Source organism: Urocampus carinirostris, chromosome 20 (genome assembly GCF_059441175.1).
Source record: "Urocampus carinirostris isolate Australia breed hairy pipefish chromosome 20, RoL_Ucar_1.0, whole genome shotgun sequence".
NCBI lineage: Eukaryota > Metazoa > Chordata > Actinopteri > Syngnathiformes > Syngnathidae > Urocampus > Urocampus carinirostris.
Window position 1 is genome coordinate 22599397 of NC_142368.1, and position 14498 is coordinate 22613894.

General features: G+C 38.0%; 2 protein-coding genes across 2 annotated transcripts in view; one reads left to right on the forward strand and one right to left on the reverse strand.

Annotated features, from left to right (window-relative positions):
* Positions 1-8282, reverse strand: part of snx17 (sorting nexin 17) — a 35225-nt gene extending 26943 nt beyond the window's left edge. Inside the window, exons 1-2 of the mRNA XM_088324622.1 lie at positions 7735-8282; positions 192-266 (exon numbers count right to left, since the gene is read on the reverse strand). Coding sequence (XP_088180748.1) covers positions 192-266; positions 7735-7794 — 135 coding nt within the window. The 5' untranslated portion in view covers positions 7795-8282. The remainder of the gene's footprint in view (positions 1-191; positions 267-7734) is intronic.
* Positions 8283-8849: 567 nt separating this feature from the next.
* Positions 8850-14365, forward strand: atraid (all-trans retinoic acid induced differentiation factor). Its single transcript, XM_088324623.1, has 7 exons — positions 8850-8955; positions 9139-9269; positions 10835-10903; positions 10997-11068; positions 13378-13499; positions 13571-13671; positions 13752-14365. Exons 1-7 carry the CDS (start codon positions 8875-8877, stop codon positions 13854-13856), a joined length of 681 nt encoding a protein of 226 aa, XP_088180749.1. The 5' UTR covers positions 8850-8874; the 3' UTR covers positions 13857-14365.
* The last annotated feature ends 133 nt before the right edge of the window (positions 14366-14498 follow it).

A 14498-nucleotide genomic window follows, 5' to 3' on the forward strand; every position in this document is an offset into this window, starting at 1 on the left:
CAATCCATTATAGGATACATTAATCTTCTCATGGGTATTGGTTGTTGACTACTCTTCCAGATACAATTGTAAAATACATTGAGCCCACCTCGTAGATGATCAATACACTGAATCAAAATTAAAACGGCACACAAAGAAAAATTGTAAATTGCAAAAAAAAAAGTATTGAAAAAAAAACAATTGTATCTAACCTGCTCGTGGAGACCAAGGAGTTGACTGTAGCGCACCCGACAGTGCAGAACGCCATTGACGTGGATGTTGTAGGCCTGTAGGATGGACACACATATCCAAATATTTAACATTCATTTATATTGCCACGTGTCTGGAACGTAAGTTGATGTAAAACACTTTTGTCTGCTTGAGACTTTCAAGTTAAAGTCCCATTTGTGTGTAATCCTTTTTTTAGGTTTGACTGTTAAATACAGTACAGACAATCTTAAACCTATGAACATTAAGATGCCAAACTTGAGCAATTTATCTACCAGGGTTGATACACCTTTTCTACGGCCAAATTCGAGCACTATTCAACCACTTTCAAAAGCAATTTTCCAATTTCTTCAGTACCCGGCATCTGAGACTCTTCACGTGTCCTCTTGGGGGCGATGACAAACAAATGCCAGCTGCCATTACTCACAGGGAAAGAATAAATGCAAAGGCAAAGTGAAGCCACCAGGGCAGGCGTGTCAGTGTCATTTTGAAGCAGATCTTACCTCTCAGATAGAACGCACTGTGTTAAATATGGTGAAATGACATCTGAGCCCTTTAGTGTTACCTGTGGTGTTCCGCAGGGTTCAGTACTTGGCCCCCTTCTTTTTAACATTTACATGCTTCCATTGGGTGAAATTATTCGCAAGTATATCAGTTTTCATTGCTACGCAGATGACACTCAACTAAATCTTCCGATGGAGGAATCTGCCACACTAAACTGTGGAAATTTGGAGGCCTGCCTCACTGAGATAAAAGAATGGATGTCCCTCAACTTCTTGCGCCTTAACTCTGAAAAGACTGACATGTTAGTTATTGGTCCGTCTAAATCACAGGTGTCAAACAGGCGGCCCGCGGGCTAGATCAGGCCCACCAACGCTTGAAATCAAGCCCACAAGACAAGAGTGAGAGAAGCGCAAGAAGAAAACGAGCTGTAGTTTTGAATATTTCCACCGGATGTCACCAAAGCCAGTTAACACTTGCAAAACAATTGTGGTAGTATTTTTCCATTTCTCTCTGACTCACTTCTTTTTTATTTATTTCTCCCTCATTTTCTCTATTTCTCTAACTCTTTCTATTTTCTCTCTCTAATTTACACTTTAATTCTCTTTCTTTCTATTTTTCTCTTTCTTTCTCACCCTCTTTCTTTTCCTTTTTTTATCTCTCTCTCTCTCTCTCTCACCTCACTTTGTCTCTTTTTCTCCTGCCGACTCTTTTACTTTCTGTCGTTTCTCTTTTTTTAATTTCTTTTTCTCTTTATTCATTCCCCCTTCTCCATTCATATCTCTCTTCTGCTCTCTCTTTTTCTCTCACTGTTACTCTGTCTCCCTTGTTCTCCCTATCTGTTTATCGCTCTCTCTTTCCCTCCCTCTCTTTCTCTCTCTTTTTCTCCCTCTCTCTTTCTCTTAAACTTACTTGTCCGGCCCCCGTGAGATTTTTTTTATAGCATTTGTGGCCCCCTGGTAAAACAAGTTTGACACCCATGATCTAAATGCTGAGACTTGTTCTCAAAAACTGCTCTGAACATTGACAAATGTAATATTACCCAGATTGACTCAGTCAAAAAATCTGTCCTTTTAAACAAACGTTAAGAATATTACAAGAACAGCTTTTTTCCATCTTCGCAACATTGCTAAAATTCGCCCTATGCCGTCTCAGTCGGATGCAGAGATTATGATTAACGCTTTTGTTACCTCCCGTCTCGATTACTGTAATGTGGACCATAATATCTTACTAGAACGGTTGGAAAAATGGAGTGGTCCCTCAGGAGCCATCCTCTCATGGTTCAGATCCTACCTCTCAGATAGGACGCACTGTGTTAAATATGGCGAAATGACATCTGAGCCCTTAGTTTTACCTGTGTTGTTCCGCAGGGTTCAGTGCTTGGCCCCCTTCTTTTAGCATTTACATGCTTCCATTTGGTGATATTATTCCCAAGTATAATATCAGTTTCCACTGCTACGCAGATGACACTCAACTATATCTTCCGTTGGAGGAATCTGCCACACTAAATTGTGGAAATTTGGAGGCCTGCCTCACTGAGATAAAAGAGTGGATGTCACTCAATTTATTGCGTCTTTACTCTGAAAAGACTGAAATGTTAGTTATTGGTCCATCTAAATGCCGTGACTTATTCTCTAAAACTGCTGTGAACATTGACAAATGAGTGACAGAGTGACTCAGTTAAAAATGTAGGTGTCATATTTGACCCAGATCTGTCCTTTCTAACACATAACTAGAACCGCTTTCTTCCATCTTCGCAACATTGCTAAAATTCGGCCTATACTGTCTCAGTCGGATGCGGAGATTATAATTCACGCGTTTGTTACCTCCCGTCTCGATTACTGTAATGCACTACTCTCCGGTCTCCCGAAGTCCAAAATCAAGAGGCTTCAGCTGGTACAAAATGCTGCAGCGAGGCTTTTAACTAAGACAAGAAAGTTTGATCACATTACGCCGATTTTAGCTATCCTACATTGGCTCCCTAATAGCTTAAGATGTGATTTTAAGGTTCTGTTGGTAGTATACAAAATCATGTATGGACTTGCTCCCTCATATCTTTCAGATTTAATTTCCCCCCATGTTCCGGTCCGGAGCCTTCGCTCTGAAAATACAGGTCTACTAGAGATCCCAAGAGCCAAGAAGAGATCCGCAGGTTCGAGAGCGTTCTCCATTTGGGCACCATTGCTTTAGATTGCTCTTCCCCCTGAGATTCGATCTGCAACCTCAGTGGAAATGTTTAAATCTAAGCTTAACACACACCTCTATTCTGTAGCATATGAATAACCTATATTTTACGTTGATAATATGTATTATTTGCCCTCATGTAGGTTTTAGATGATGGGATGGTGTCATAATAGTCTGTAGTTTGCAATAGTCTTTGATCCGTGCGACCCTTTGAGACTGTTTGTGATTGAGAGCTATACAAATAAACATGAATTGACTTAATGCATACTCTATTGAGTCAGACTGCCTGGAAACATGGTAACAATTTCAAGCATTTACAGGCGCTTCACCAAAAATTCAAGTGCTATTAAATCTTTGAAAACACATTAAAATTAAAGCATTTTCAATTATTTCAAGCACCTGTAGAAACCCTGATTTACTCGTCTTGATGTAAAGGAACCGCAAAATTAGGTTTGAAAAGAGGGGAAATGGACCCTGCCAACTTTTTTTCTACCCCAGCACTTGTTCCTTGTACCAGGTTCTGCAACAGGCTACTGCTGCTACTACTGCATAGCTCCTTCTCTTTTGATTTAGTATAAACCAAATATAACTACTCTAATTGATCACAAATTGTATATGGTTAATGCATATTGTCCAGATGACACCATCCTCTTTTGTAAGGCTTGGACAATATTTTGTTTTGTCTAGAATTAAAAAAATGGGAGTAGCTGTGTGAAAAAAAAATAGCCAAGCATGAAGTCACTTGGACTGGAATTATAATTGTTGCTCCTTAATTATGAATGAACAGTTTACATCCAAACACAAAATATTTCTTAACAATGGATGCTGTGGATAAAATAATCCTATTTAAATTGGCATCACAAGTAGTATCATGCAATATTCAAATTGTAATTGACACATCTTTTGTCTCATGAGATTTGATACTTAAGAAGTGCAGTCCATGTTGTTACATATCATTGTTGTTATAGCAGAGATTAAAGAGATTTGCTTGCATTATTTTGTAATCTGATTCATGATTTATGTTTCCGCCACACTTGTATGGTGGTATTTGTGCAAGCCTAAACTATAAGAACTAAATAAGTAAGATAAAGCCGATTTTTGTATTTTGACCAAGCTTATTTCTTATGGCTGCACCAAACAACGCTGGGGAAAATGCTTGATCATTTTTCTATAATTACAATTTTTTGAGCCATACAAAAAAAGGGACGAGTACCACGAGCATCGTGGTACTCAGCTGTTGTTTTGGGGGGAAATATTTATGTTTAACGGTTCACAGGAAGTGCATACTTTATGCTTGCAGTAAGAATCCATTTCCCATGCGGGCGTCAAGCAAACTATGTGGATATTAATCTTCTGGCATAGCTTTCTAAAATGAATGTTTACTGCAAGTCAACATATCTTGATTGTGTTTAAAAGAAATGCCGCCAAAGACTCCATTGGGGTAATTTTGCAACTATAAAAAAAAAAAGTGTCTGGCCTTCTCAACAGAGGAATACAAGAGCCAGAGGAAGGAAGGTTAAAAAAAAAGAGGAAGAAAAGCGCCAAAGCGCAAATATATAAAAAAAAACGAAAGAGGGTCAGAAGGAAATGTGATTCCACACATATTGTTTTTACAGTAAAACTTCCCTGCTAAGACTAGCTTGATGCTACTAACATAATTAGAAAGACCAGAACCAGACTATCAGATAGCATTTTATGCTATTGTGAAACGCACCCTAGAACAACGAGAGTCTACTGTTCCAAAGTACAAAAATCTCTTCAAATAAGTCCCTTTCGAAGGCTGGGTCATGTTGACTTTCATTTTGTCATGACAAATGCACCCGTTTGCTGATTTTTTTGTTTTCACTAAACACGCATTCACAAATCAACCTATTTCAAACACTCATTTTGGAGCATGTGTAGAAATTCCCAAATGAGTCTGCAAAGAAAACAAACAAAAAGGATGCGGCAAGATTATTTATTACGGAGATCTTTTTATCCCCCTGAGATGTCAAAACTGCACAATGGCCAAGCAGTTCCTAAGCAACAACAATTCCACCATAGTTCTTTAGGAAACAAAATAATGTATACAGCAAAAGATGCTTGAAAAACAAGATTGCATCTGTACAGCTTACAGTAAACTGAATCTTATTTCATTTACGGCCTCCTGTTATACAGCATTTTGACAAAATATTATATTCAGTAATGGCACTGAAACATGAGTAGACTGTACTCTTGGAATGCTTAAATACAAAACTTCCATTTGTTGATTAAAAAACATATTTTCAAATAAAAAGTGGAAGAATTAATTTAATCAAATGCATTTACAAAACAAACTAAAAACATGCTAGCAAAGCACACAGCTCGACCGGGCTTTTTTTTGGCCTTTTTCTTACCATGAACCAAACCTTGTACAATTTATCAACAGTTTGTACCAAATATTCAAAGCTTAAGAATCGAAAGTTTCTTGACAGTTTTGTCTGGACATTTATTTTCTTTGTTATTAATATAACAAAGATTTACAATCTAGTTTTCAACTTTTCTGCAAATCTTTGGGACGATCACAAATCGTGAGCAATTCAACGCAAGCCATCTGTACGATGTCGGTGAATTTTATGGAAAAGTTGGACGAAATAATGTACCTCCTGCTTACCTACTTAAAAACATACATGGTGAATATGCTTATTTATAGAAAATAAATATTTTTTTTGCAAATGTTCCTGAAAATGTCACTGCACTATTTTTCATTGCACTTTTTTCTAATGCCTGTACAACGTAGGCTAGTTAAAAAAAACGTAATCATTTGAACATTTCCATACCTTTCAGAGTATTCTTAAGATTGTCAAGTCATGTTTATTTGTATAGCCCTTAATCACATCCCCTGATCTAAAACCTACATGAGGGCAAGGAAAAACTCAAAAACTTCAACATGAGGAAAATGAAGAAACCTTGAGAGGGGAACGCACATGAGGTAATTCCCCTTCCAGGATGACCTAGCTGCAATGGATGTTGCAATAACAAATAATACACAGATATTGTCAACATAAAATATAGGTTATTCATATATTATAGAATTGAAGTCTGTTTTAAGCCCAGATTTAAACAGTTTTAAGCCTAGATTTAAACAGTTCCACTGAGGTTACAGATCGAATCTCAAGGCGAAGAGCATTCCGCAGCACTGAGGCCTGAATGGAGAACGCTTTCGGCCTGCGGATCTCTTCTTGGCTCTAGCCTTTTTTATCTTATTATTTGATTTCAAGTCTTCTATTACATTTCATCCTGGAGTGTTACATCTAACATCTCGTTGTAAATAAAGTACACTCCCTCATTATCAATGACAAAGACAAATTTATGATCCTCTATTTTATTGTATAAATGCCTGGGGCACCAAAAACTTTTACTCCAATTGATGTTTATAAATTTTCACAGCAAATACACTTAATGGGATACTGGGTATTATTCAACGCATACTACGGATGATAAAAAATGTAATAAATTAAAAAATAACGACACTAATGTAAAGCCCCATTGTGTAATATTTGACCACTACATGGCACTGTGTCGGCTGGTACAAGAAAGGCCCACTGATACACGGCACAGCGTGGTAGAAGGATGCCGAACAAACATGGCGGCAATCGAAGTGGGGATTCCACCATGTGAATTAAAAACAAATTTCGCGACTCATGATTTATTTTGAAATAAAAATTAACATTGGTTAGCGCTTGTGCGGCACAGTTCATGTCATGGGAACCTGTCGTGGGTTCAAATCCAGCTCCAGACTTCCTGTGCGGAGTTTGTATGTTCTCCCCGTGCTTGCATGGGTTTCCTCCGGGCACTCCGGTTTCCTCCCACGTGGATTGGCCGGTCCAAATTGTCCCTAGGTGTGAATGAGCGAATGAGTTGTCTGTCCCTGTGTGCCCTGCGATTGGCTGGCAACCAGTTCAGGGTGCCCCCTGCCCACTGCCCGGAGATGGCTGGGATGGGCTCCAGCCCCCCCGCGACCCTAATGAGGATAAGCGGTACGGCTAATGAGATGAGATGATAGTTTATGTAATTTTGCCTAGTATTCAAATTATTATTATTTTTCACTGGATGAAAGTTTTTCATACCACTAGGAGGCACTAAATATTACACTTTCTCTCTTTAATGAGAAAAACACACACTATCATATAAACGTGCGTTTTATTAAATATTCTTAGACATACGAAATTGCTTTTATTTCACAAAACATGAGGCTCACCTAAAGGGAGTGGATATATTTTTCCGCCATGTTGCTGCTACGGGTGCCTGAAAACCCAAAACTTTGAGAAAAGGCTTGGATAAAAATAAAGATGCAATTAGGTCCCTTTAAGTCTCAGTAGTTAGTATTGATCATTGTGCTTTTTAACATGCGTTCAGTTGCACTACACAATACAGCGACATATAACGGTCACATAATACATCACCGTTCCTTTATAGAGCGTTAATTACCGCGTAAATAAAGATTGTGTGTCCCAATTTGCTGGAAAATAAGAGACTTCTGAGGCTCAAGCCTGCGAGAAATCAATATTTTTTCTTCATTTGTAATGTAAATCACATTGTCTTTTGTTACCAGAATAAAAAAAATGCTCTAGAATTCCTCCATCCATACTACACAAAAAGACAAAAAGGTACAAATGTAAAACACGAAGATCATACAAAATAACGTTAATGTTACCCGTAGTAAGAAAATATACTTTTACTGTACGTCCCTGAACGTGTCACTCGATGTGCTACAGATGTTTTCCATTCCGATATGTCATTCCACAATGAGATCATACTGCGTATTTTTTAAACGAAAGCATTTAAAATAATTTAAAAAAATATGCACACATTGATCCTTACCACATAGGTAGATCCATTTTCGCCCAAACGAACCTCCGTTTCGGGTATGGAAAAATGCATGTTTAGTTCCAAGCCAGCGGTACCTGAACGCCACTTCGGCTAACGATGCTCAAGGCACCACAGTTTGTTCACAATTTTGTCAAATAAAACGGACAAATTCCAAAGCAGGGAAGGTCACTGGCGACTTGCAAGGAAAGCGAGGCATGCGCCCGGTACAGCTAAGTCCAGTGGCGGCGTGTCAAGCTTCAGGGGAGGAGAGTTAGCATCTACCTCCGTCCAGGCTAGCTTCGTCATAAAAAAAAGAGGAGAAAAACTTCTCCCACGTCAGTCATGAACTTTTCGAAGTGACAGAGCGGACATGTTGATAGTGTAGATGAATACTGCTCCTGTTTCCTGCTACGTAAAAGCCCGTTTTCTTAACAAACAAACAAACAAACTTAAATGTAAATAGTTATCATTTCGAAATACAGTTAAAATGCCAAACGTCAGGATTCGTTCACTTTCCTAGGCAGATGTACCTTACTGGATGGATGGGAGATGCAGCTGGTTTTTACTGACTAGCTGGGAAAACCCATTTATGATACAAAACGGGGGTAATCATGGTCGTTTTATTTGCTTCTAAATCTTATCCCAGCTTGAAATAACCAGCTAAGGGAAATTTAATATTCGCCAAAACTCAAATAAGCTTGGAAAATGCATGATTTAACAAAAATTCTCATTTTAAACGTTAGCAAATGTCGAATGGAACAGTCTGGGCACATATCATTTCCTTTCCACTGGGGGTGGTTGAACTAACAAAGGTAAAATTTGCTCCGTGAAACGACATTTTTAAAATATTGTATGCGATAAATTAATGAAAATAATAGTTTAGTGGATGGATTAATGCAAGGAAATGCAAATACTTTTCATGTGATTAAATTGCCCCTGTTTGGTTTGGTGCGGTCCAATGTGACGCGGGAAAAGCGTGTAAAATGAATAGTGTTCAATATATATGTATATCTAATAGGGAATTGATTAAACTTATAATTAATCCTGCTCATATCTAGCAACGAAATATGAGAAAAAAAATGTTATTACTTTGAGAAACGCTTTGAGTCACGTGTTCACTACAGTATGATCACGTGACCTCAGTGGGTAAACATGAAAACGGGGCATGGCCAGCTGTTTGTTTTTATACTTTATTTATGTATTTACAGCAGCCAGCAACATATCGAACCTCAGGTATCACCCGTAATGACTATTTTGTTTATCATGCAATTGTTTCATTTGTAAAATCAAGGTAATCACGACACAAATCAAGCTCGTGTTCTGTGCATTCCTAGTGCAGTACATGATTCGATTGACTAGATAGCACACTTGTATAGTAAACAAAGTACAAAAACGTGCATTTATTTTTATTCACAGGTATGTAAACAATGTAGCGGAACGTTGCCGAATAGTTCGGCGGTTGGCACGTTTTGCTTCTCGTCCAATGGTCGGATCGACGGACGTTGTTGCCTTGGAAATGAAACGAGGCACCATGCACCCATCATCGGGTAAGACTGCATAGAACACGTTTCAACCTGTGTAAACGAATTGCAAGGTTGTTTACGACTTTATTAGCTACCAATTAATCACCTTGGGTTTAGAGCATCAATTGTGCATCCGCTACTATTGAAAATGCGGTAAGTCCCCAGTTTTAATGCCGTTTTGTCTTAGATCATTATCTGCTAAGGGTGTGTTCAAAACTTTGAGAGACAACATTAAAGCCTGTCCCATTTACAGAAGGCCCAGGATACAACATTAATACGTTATGAAATTGCCATAAAAGGCGTGGTAGAAGTCTACAGTAATGCATATTTAGAAACCCCGATACCCCATCTAAAAACATTAAAATAACAAAACAGTAAGTAAAATAGTAAGTTTTACTCATGTGTAATCAATGTACACATGATTGAATAACATCGTGAATATATGTATAATGGAAAAATGAAATTTATTTTCCTTTGTTACGCAACTTAAGCTGGTACAGTAGAGTTATTGAATGGATGCAGAGGGAGGACCTGCAGGAAAAAATAAAAGTGATTTTTAAACTTCCACTTGCGAGTATTTTCATGCCTTCAGTGAATTTATTTGCTTCAACCGCCCCCCTTATTTTAAATAGTAGTCCCGATTATTGATTGGTTACAGTCATGCAGCTTAGCTAGGGTACGATTAAGCTTTGTTACCATAGTTAGTATGTGTTTGATTCTTCCTTTAGCATCACTGCAAACATTGGAAACCAAAGTGAATAAATGCAGTACAAAAATACAGTACTAGTTCACTGACTCGCTATTTTTTTATGAACTGAACTGAGTGAAGGAAAATGTATTGAGAGGTAGTCTAGTCAAATGCATACGGGCATTTTCATGATACTGTGACTTCAATCAATAGCAGACAATAATCTTTGCGACACACCTCTACATACCAAGAACCCGGAAAGTTAGAATTTTTGGAATTGTATAAGTTTTTGAAAAGGAAAAATTCTTTGTTGATGCTTTCATTTAGTGAGGAAAATGCAGAAAAAAAATCTTATTCCAGAGCGTTGAGTGAAAATATCGTGAGGCGGGATTGCTGTATCCCAGGGTCTCCTATATTTCCTTCGTGTGAATGAAAACCATCAGTGCCTTGTAATGGCGTATGAATGACAATATTTCATGAAATTTGCTGTGAGTCATGAGGTCAATTACATTTTTGTCCCACCATTTTTCACAAATACTTCCTTATTGAGATTATTATTAGTTAGGTATTATTATTATTAGTTAGGTACTAGGTACTACAGATTTAAAATACACATTATACATCTTTGTCAAGTCATTTTTATTTGTATAGCCCTAAATCACGAAGAGTCTCAAAGGGCTTCACAGATTGTTACACTATATTACACAAACTATTTTCAACCGACAAGAGGAGTAGTTTTGTCTGGTATTTGGCAGGGTTATAAAGGAGGACATCTATAAATTTAGACATGATGAGCATTCCATCGATTACGATCATGAATGAGGTTTAACTATAGGAAGTCAATTATAAAATATTTTAGTATTATATGCCTAATATGTGTTTTCTTTGTGTTGTATTTTAGGCTGGATTTGTCCAATTGTTCCTTAACTCACGTGGACAATCTCCAGGAAGCTTCAGAAGCCTTAATGATGTAACTATGAAATCACAAAACATGTTCATACTTGACACAATATAAACTCCCTTAATGTCTTCTTAACAATTTTTTATTTTTTTATTTTCACAGCGATCTTTCATCGAACCCTATTGTTAATATGAGTGACACGGCATTTCTGGGATTTGGCCAGCTAGCTCAATTGTAAGCAGTGGCGAAATACCGTAATTCGCACTATGAAGCACACCTTAAAATAAAATGTGTATAAGGGCAAACAATAGCACCTGTGAAGAGATTTGCTTACGACACAGACTTCAAACTTAAAGCCATCAGTCACCGGTACAACATGGGAATAGAGCTGCAGCAAGATTTTAATGTTAACGAGTCAATGGTACGAAAGTGGAGGAAGCAACAAGATGACCTGCGCCAAGTGAAGAACAAAGCTCAGTTTTCGAGGGAACAAAGCCAGATGGACACAGCTGGAGGACAAACTCGAACAGTGGGTTGTTGGACGGAGAGCAGCAAGTAGAAGTATCTCTACAGTCGCTATCCGCTAGCACTCAACATGAACATTAATTTATTTATAGGTGGTCCTTATTGGTGTTTTCGTTTTATGAAAAGATGCGCTCTCCTCTCTCATTCGAACTGCTGTCTTGCAGCAACTCCCACAAGATTACCACGAAAAGCTAGCCATTTTCCGCGCATACTGCAAAAAAACAAAATACCTGAAAAGAAGATCCAACCAGAGCTCATCATCAACACGGATGAGATACCACTCACCTTTGATATTTCTGTGAGCTGGGGCCAGGACAGTGAACCAACATACCAAAATTAATGTGAGGACATCCTTCACTGTTGTTCTCACCTGCCAGGCTAATGGCCATGATTATTTTAAAGAGAAAAAAAAGAATTTTCATCCAGTCATCATCAAAGCTAACTTAACGGGATGGATGAAAAAACAATGAGTGAGTGGCCGAGAGAAATTCATGTCCAGAGACCGGGCAGCTTGTTTCACACATCTCCGTCCCTACTGATGTATGACTCCATGCATACCATCTAATTGATGGCGTAAAAAACAAGTGAAGCATGGAAATTTTGTGCTTGCTGTGGTTCCGGGCGGACTGACTAGAGAATTCCAGCCACTAAATATGAGGATGGGAACTGAAAAAATAAGCTCTACGTATTTACAAGGCTAGGAAGATGGTGCTCAAAGACATTAACTTTTGAACAACGATGAGTGATCGTTGCTTTGCTCTTTTTTCAAGATTTTCTACACTACCATTTAAAAGTTGGTTGGATAAGAAATGTGCTTATTTTTAAAGATAAGCACTTTTTAATGACGATAACGAATCAGGAATATACCCCATACTTTGTTATCTATCTACCCTGGTCATATCACTTGAGAGGGGAGACCTTCTGCAAGACAAACACACAAAAACAAAGAACATTAAAAAAAAATGAAAGGAAAAAAGTAGCAAAAAATCTTAAAAAAAAAAATGACCATGGCCAACCCAAATGCCAAACAAGTTAAGCACCTCGGCAGCCAAGTTAGTCATGCTTTCGTACCTACAGATGAAACAAGACACAAGAAAGCGGCCATGTCACTCGGGTCAGGGTGACACAACACACTCTTGTGTTCAACAGCAGGGCCCGACAGCTTTCACTGGTTTACCCCTGCCGCATCATACAGGTGCCCTGCCCATCCCTTAACACGGTAGATTACTATTTTAGCTGCATGTCAGTACTCCAGTCTTCTAATAGTACATTGTGACTAATGAATGATTAGAAAACCCTTGTCCAATTGTGTTAGCAGAACTGAAAACAGTTTAGCTGGTTAGAGGAACTATAAAACTGACCATCCTTTGAGCTAGTCAAGTATCTGGAGCATTCAATGGGTATGATTAATATTTAGGAATAGCCAGAAAAGGAGAACTTTTGTGTGAAAGTTGACATTTAATTCTTGTTTTAAAAGATGAAGGCTATTCCATGCGAAAAATTGCCAAGAAACTGAAGACCTTTTTAAATTGTGTGTACTACTCCCTTAAGAGAACAGCACAAGCAGACTCCAACCAGAGTATTAAGAGAAGTGGCAAGCTGACAAGTAAGTGAGAGTCTATAGTTTGAGAAATAGACGCCTACTAGTGGCTTGGTTAAATAGTACTGTACCTGCAAATCATCAGTTTCAACATCTACAATATAGACGCGTCTTCGACGTGCTGGCAGAGAAAAAGCCATAACTGAGACCGGCCAACAGAAGGAAGTGATTAATATAGGCAAAATAACAGACGTTGGACAAAACTGATAAGAGCTATTGAGTGGGTGCATAATGCAACCTCTCCTGACACCACATCGCAGTTCCTGCGCTTTTTTTATATATGGAAAAAGTTTTAAAATTTACCATTCTATGAAGGTGTGCCTTATAATCCAGTGTGCCAAATAGTGCGCAAAATGAGGTTGTTGTTATAATACCATTAAGCTAAAAGTTTGTAATGATTGAAATATTGTACTTTAAGGATTTTACCCGCTGACATCGCCTGTCCAGGTGGGAATTTCTCCTGGGATAAGGTCGATATAGACCAGGGAAATCGCCGTTGTGAAGGCCAGAAGAACATGTGCAATCAGTTTGAGAAAATGTGTAAGTACACACAACAGCGACTTGTTTTCAGTCACAAAAACACAATAACTGATACTGATGTTGATCTGCAGCTGTGAACTGCCCAGAGTCATCCCGGTGTGGTCTCTACGGGCCTGGCTTTTTCAAGTGCAGCTGTGCCGACGGCTACCACGGATATAAGTGTCTGCGGGAGGTCCGTTCTTTCTTCAATGTTCATATTATGTGCACTTTATTATTTTTAAATCGGGCGTTTATCCTTCTTTTCTCAAACAGGGGGAGTTCCCAGTCCTCCAGGTGTTTGGGCCATTGGTAGCCTCTACACTTGCTCTTTCCTTTCTGCTGTGGTTCACTCAGAGGCGAAAGGCCAAGTCTCTATAAGCTAATTGTTTTATTGATTTTATTAAGACCATATCCTAATATTTTCTTGGCAGGTTATAGATATTATCGTCCCCACAAAGGGGTTTTTAAACTACTATGTAACGTTTCTGGTTAGTGTGAAGGAGAAAAACATACACAAGATATAAAAGCATGTACGCACAAATGCTGTCATGCTGTATATGTATTATTATTATTATTAAAATTATGGAGATTATGTTACGTAGTGGAAGGATAGACGAATGTTGAACTACATCAAGTACGCCTATGTATTATCAGGCACTTCTGCATTTGTCTCAGTCTTGTAATAATGTATTATGTTGACATTTTAACTGCATTGTATTATTTTTGAATCAATAATCATGATACACTTTAAATGCACTCTTTTGTTTCTTCTGAATGTAATGGGGTCATTCATAACAATTTTATTTTAATCCGTTTTACTTGGAGGTCAAAACTAATTGTGCAAATATTTTTCATCCAGGGTTTGAATAAAAAAAAATTCAAACACATTCAATGATTTTTAAATTTCAACACAAAACCTACCTTAAGTTTAGTTTAAAATTTGATATAATTATCAGGTTTATAAAAATAAAAGGTTACTTAAAGAATAAAATTTGTCATTTGCCACTTGAGATATTAAAA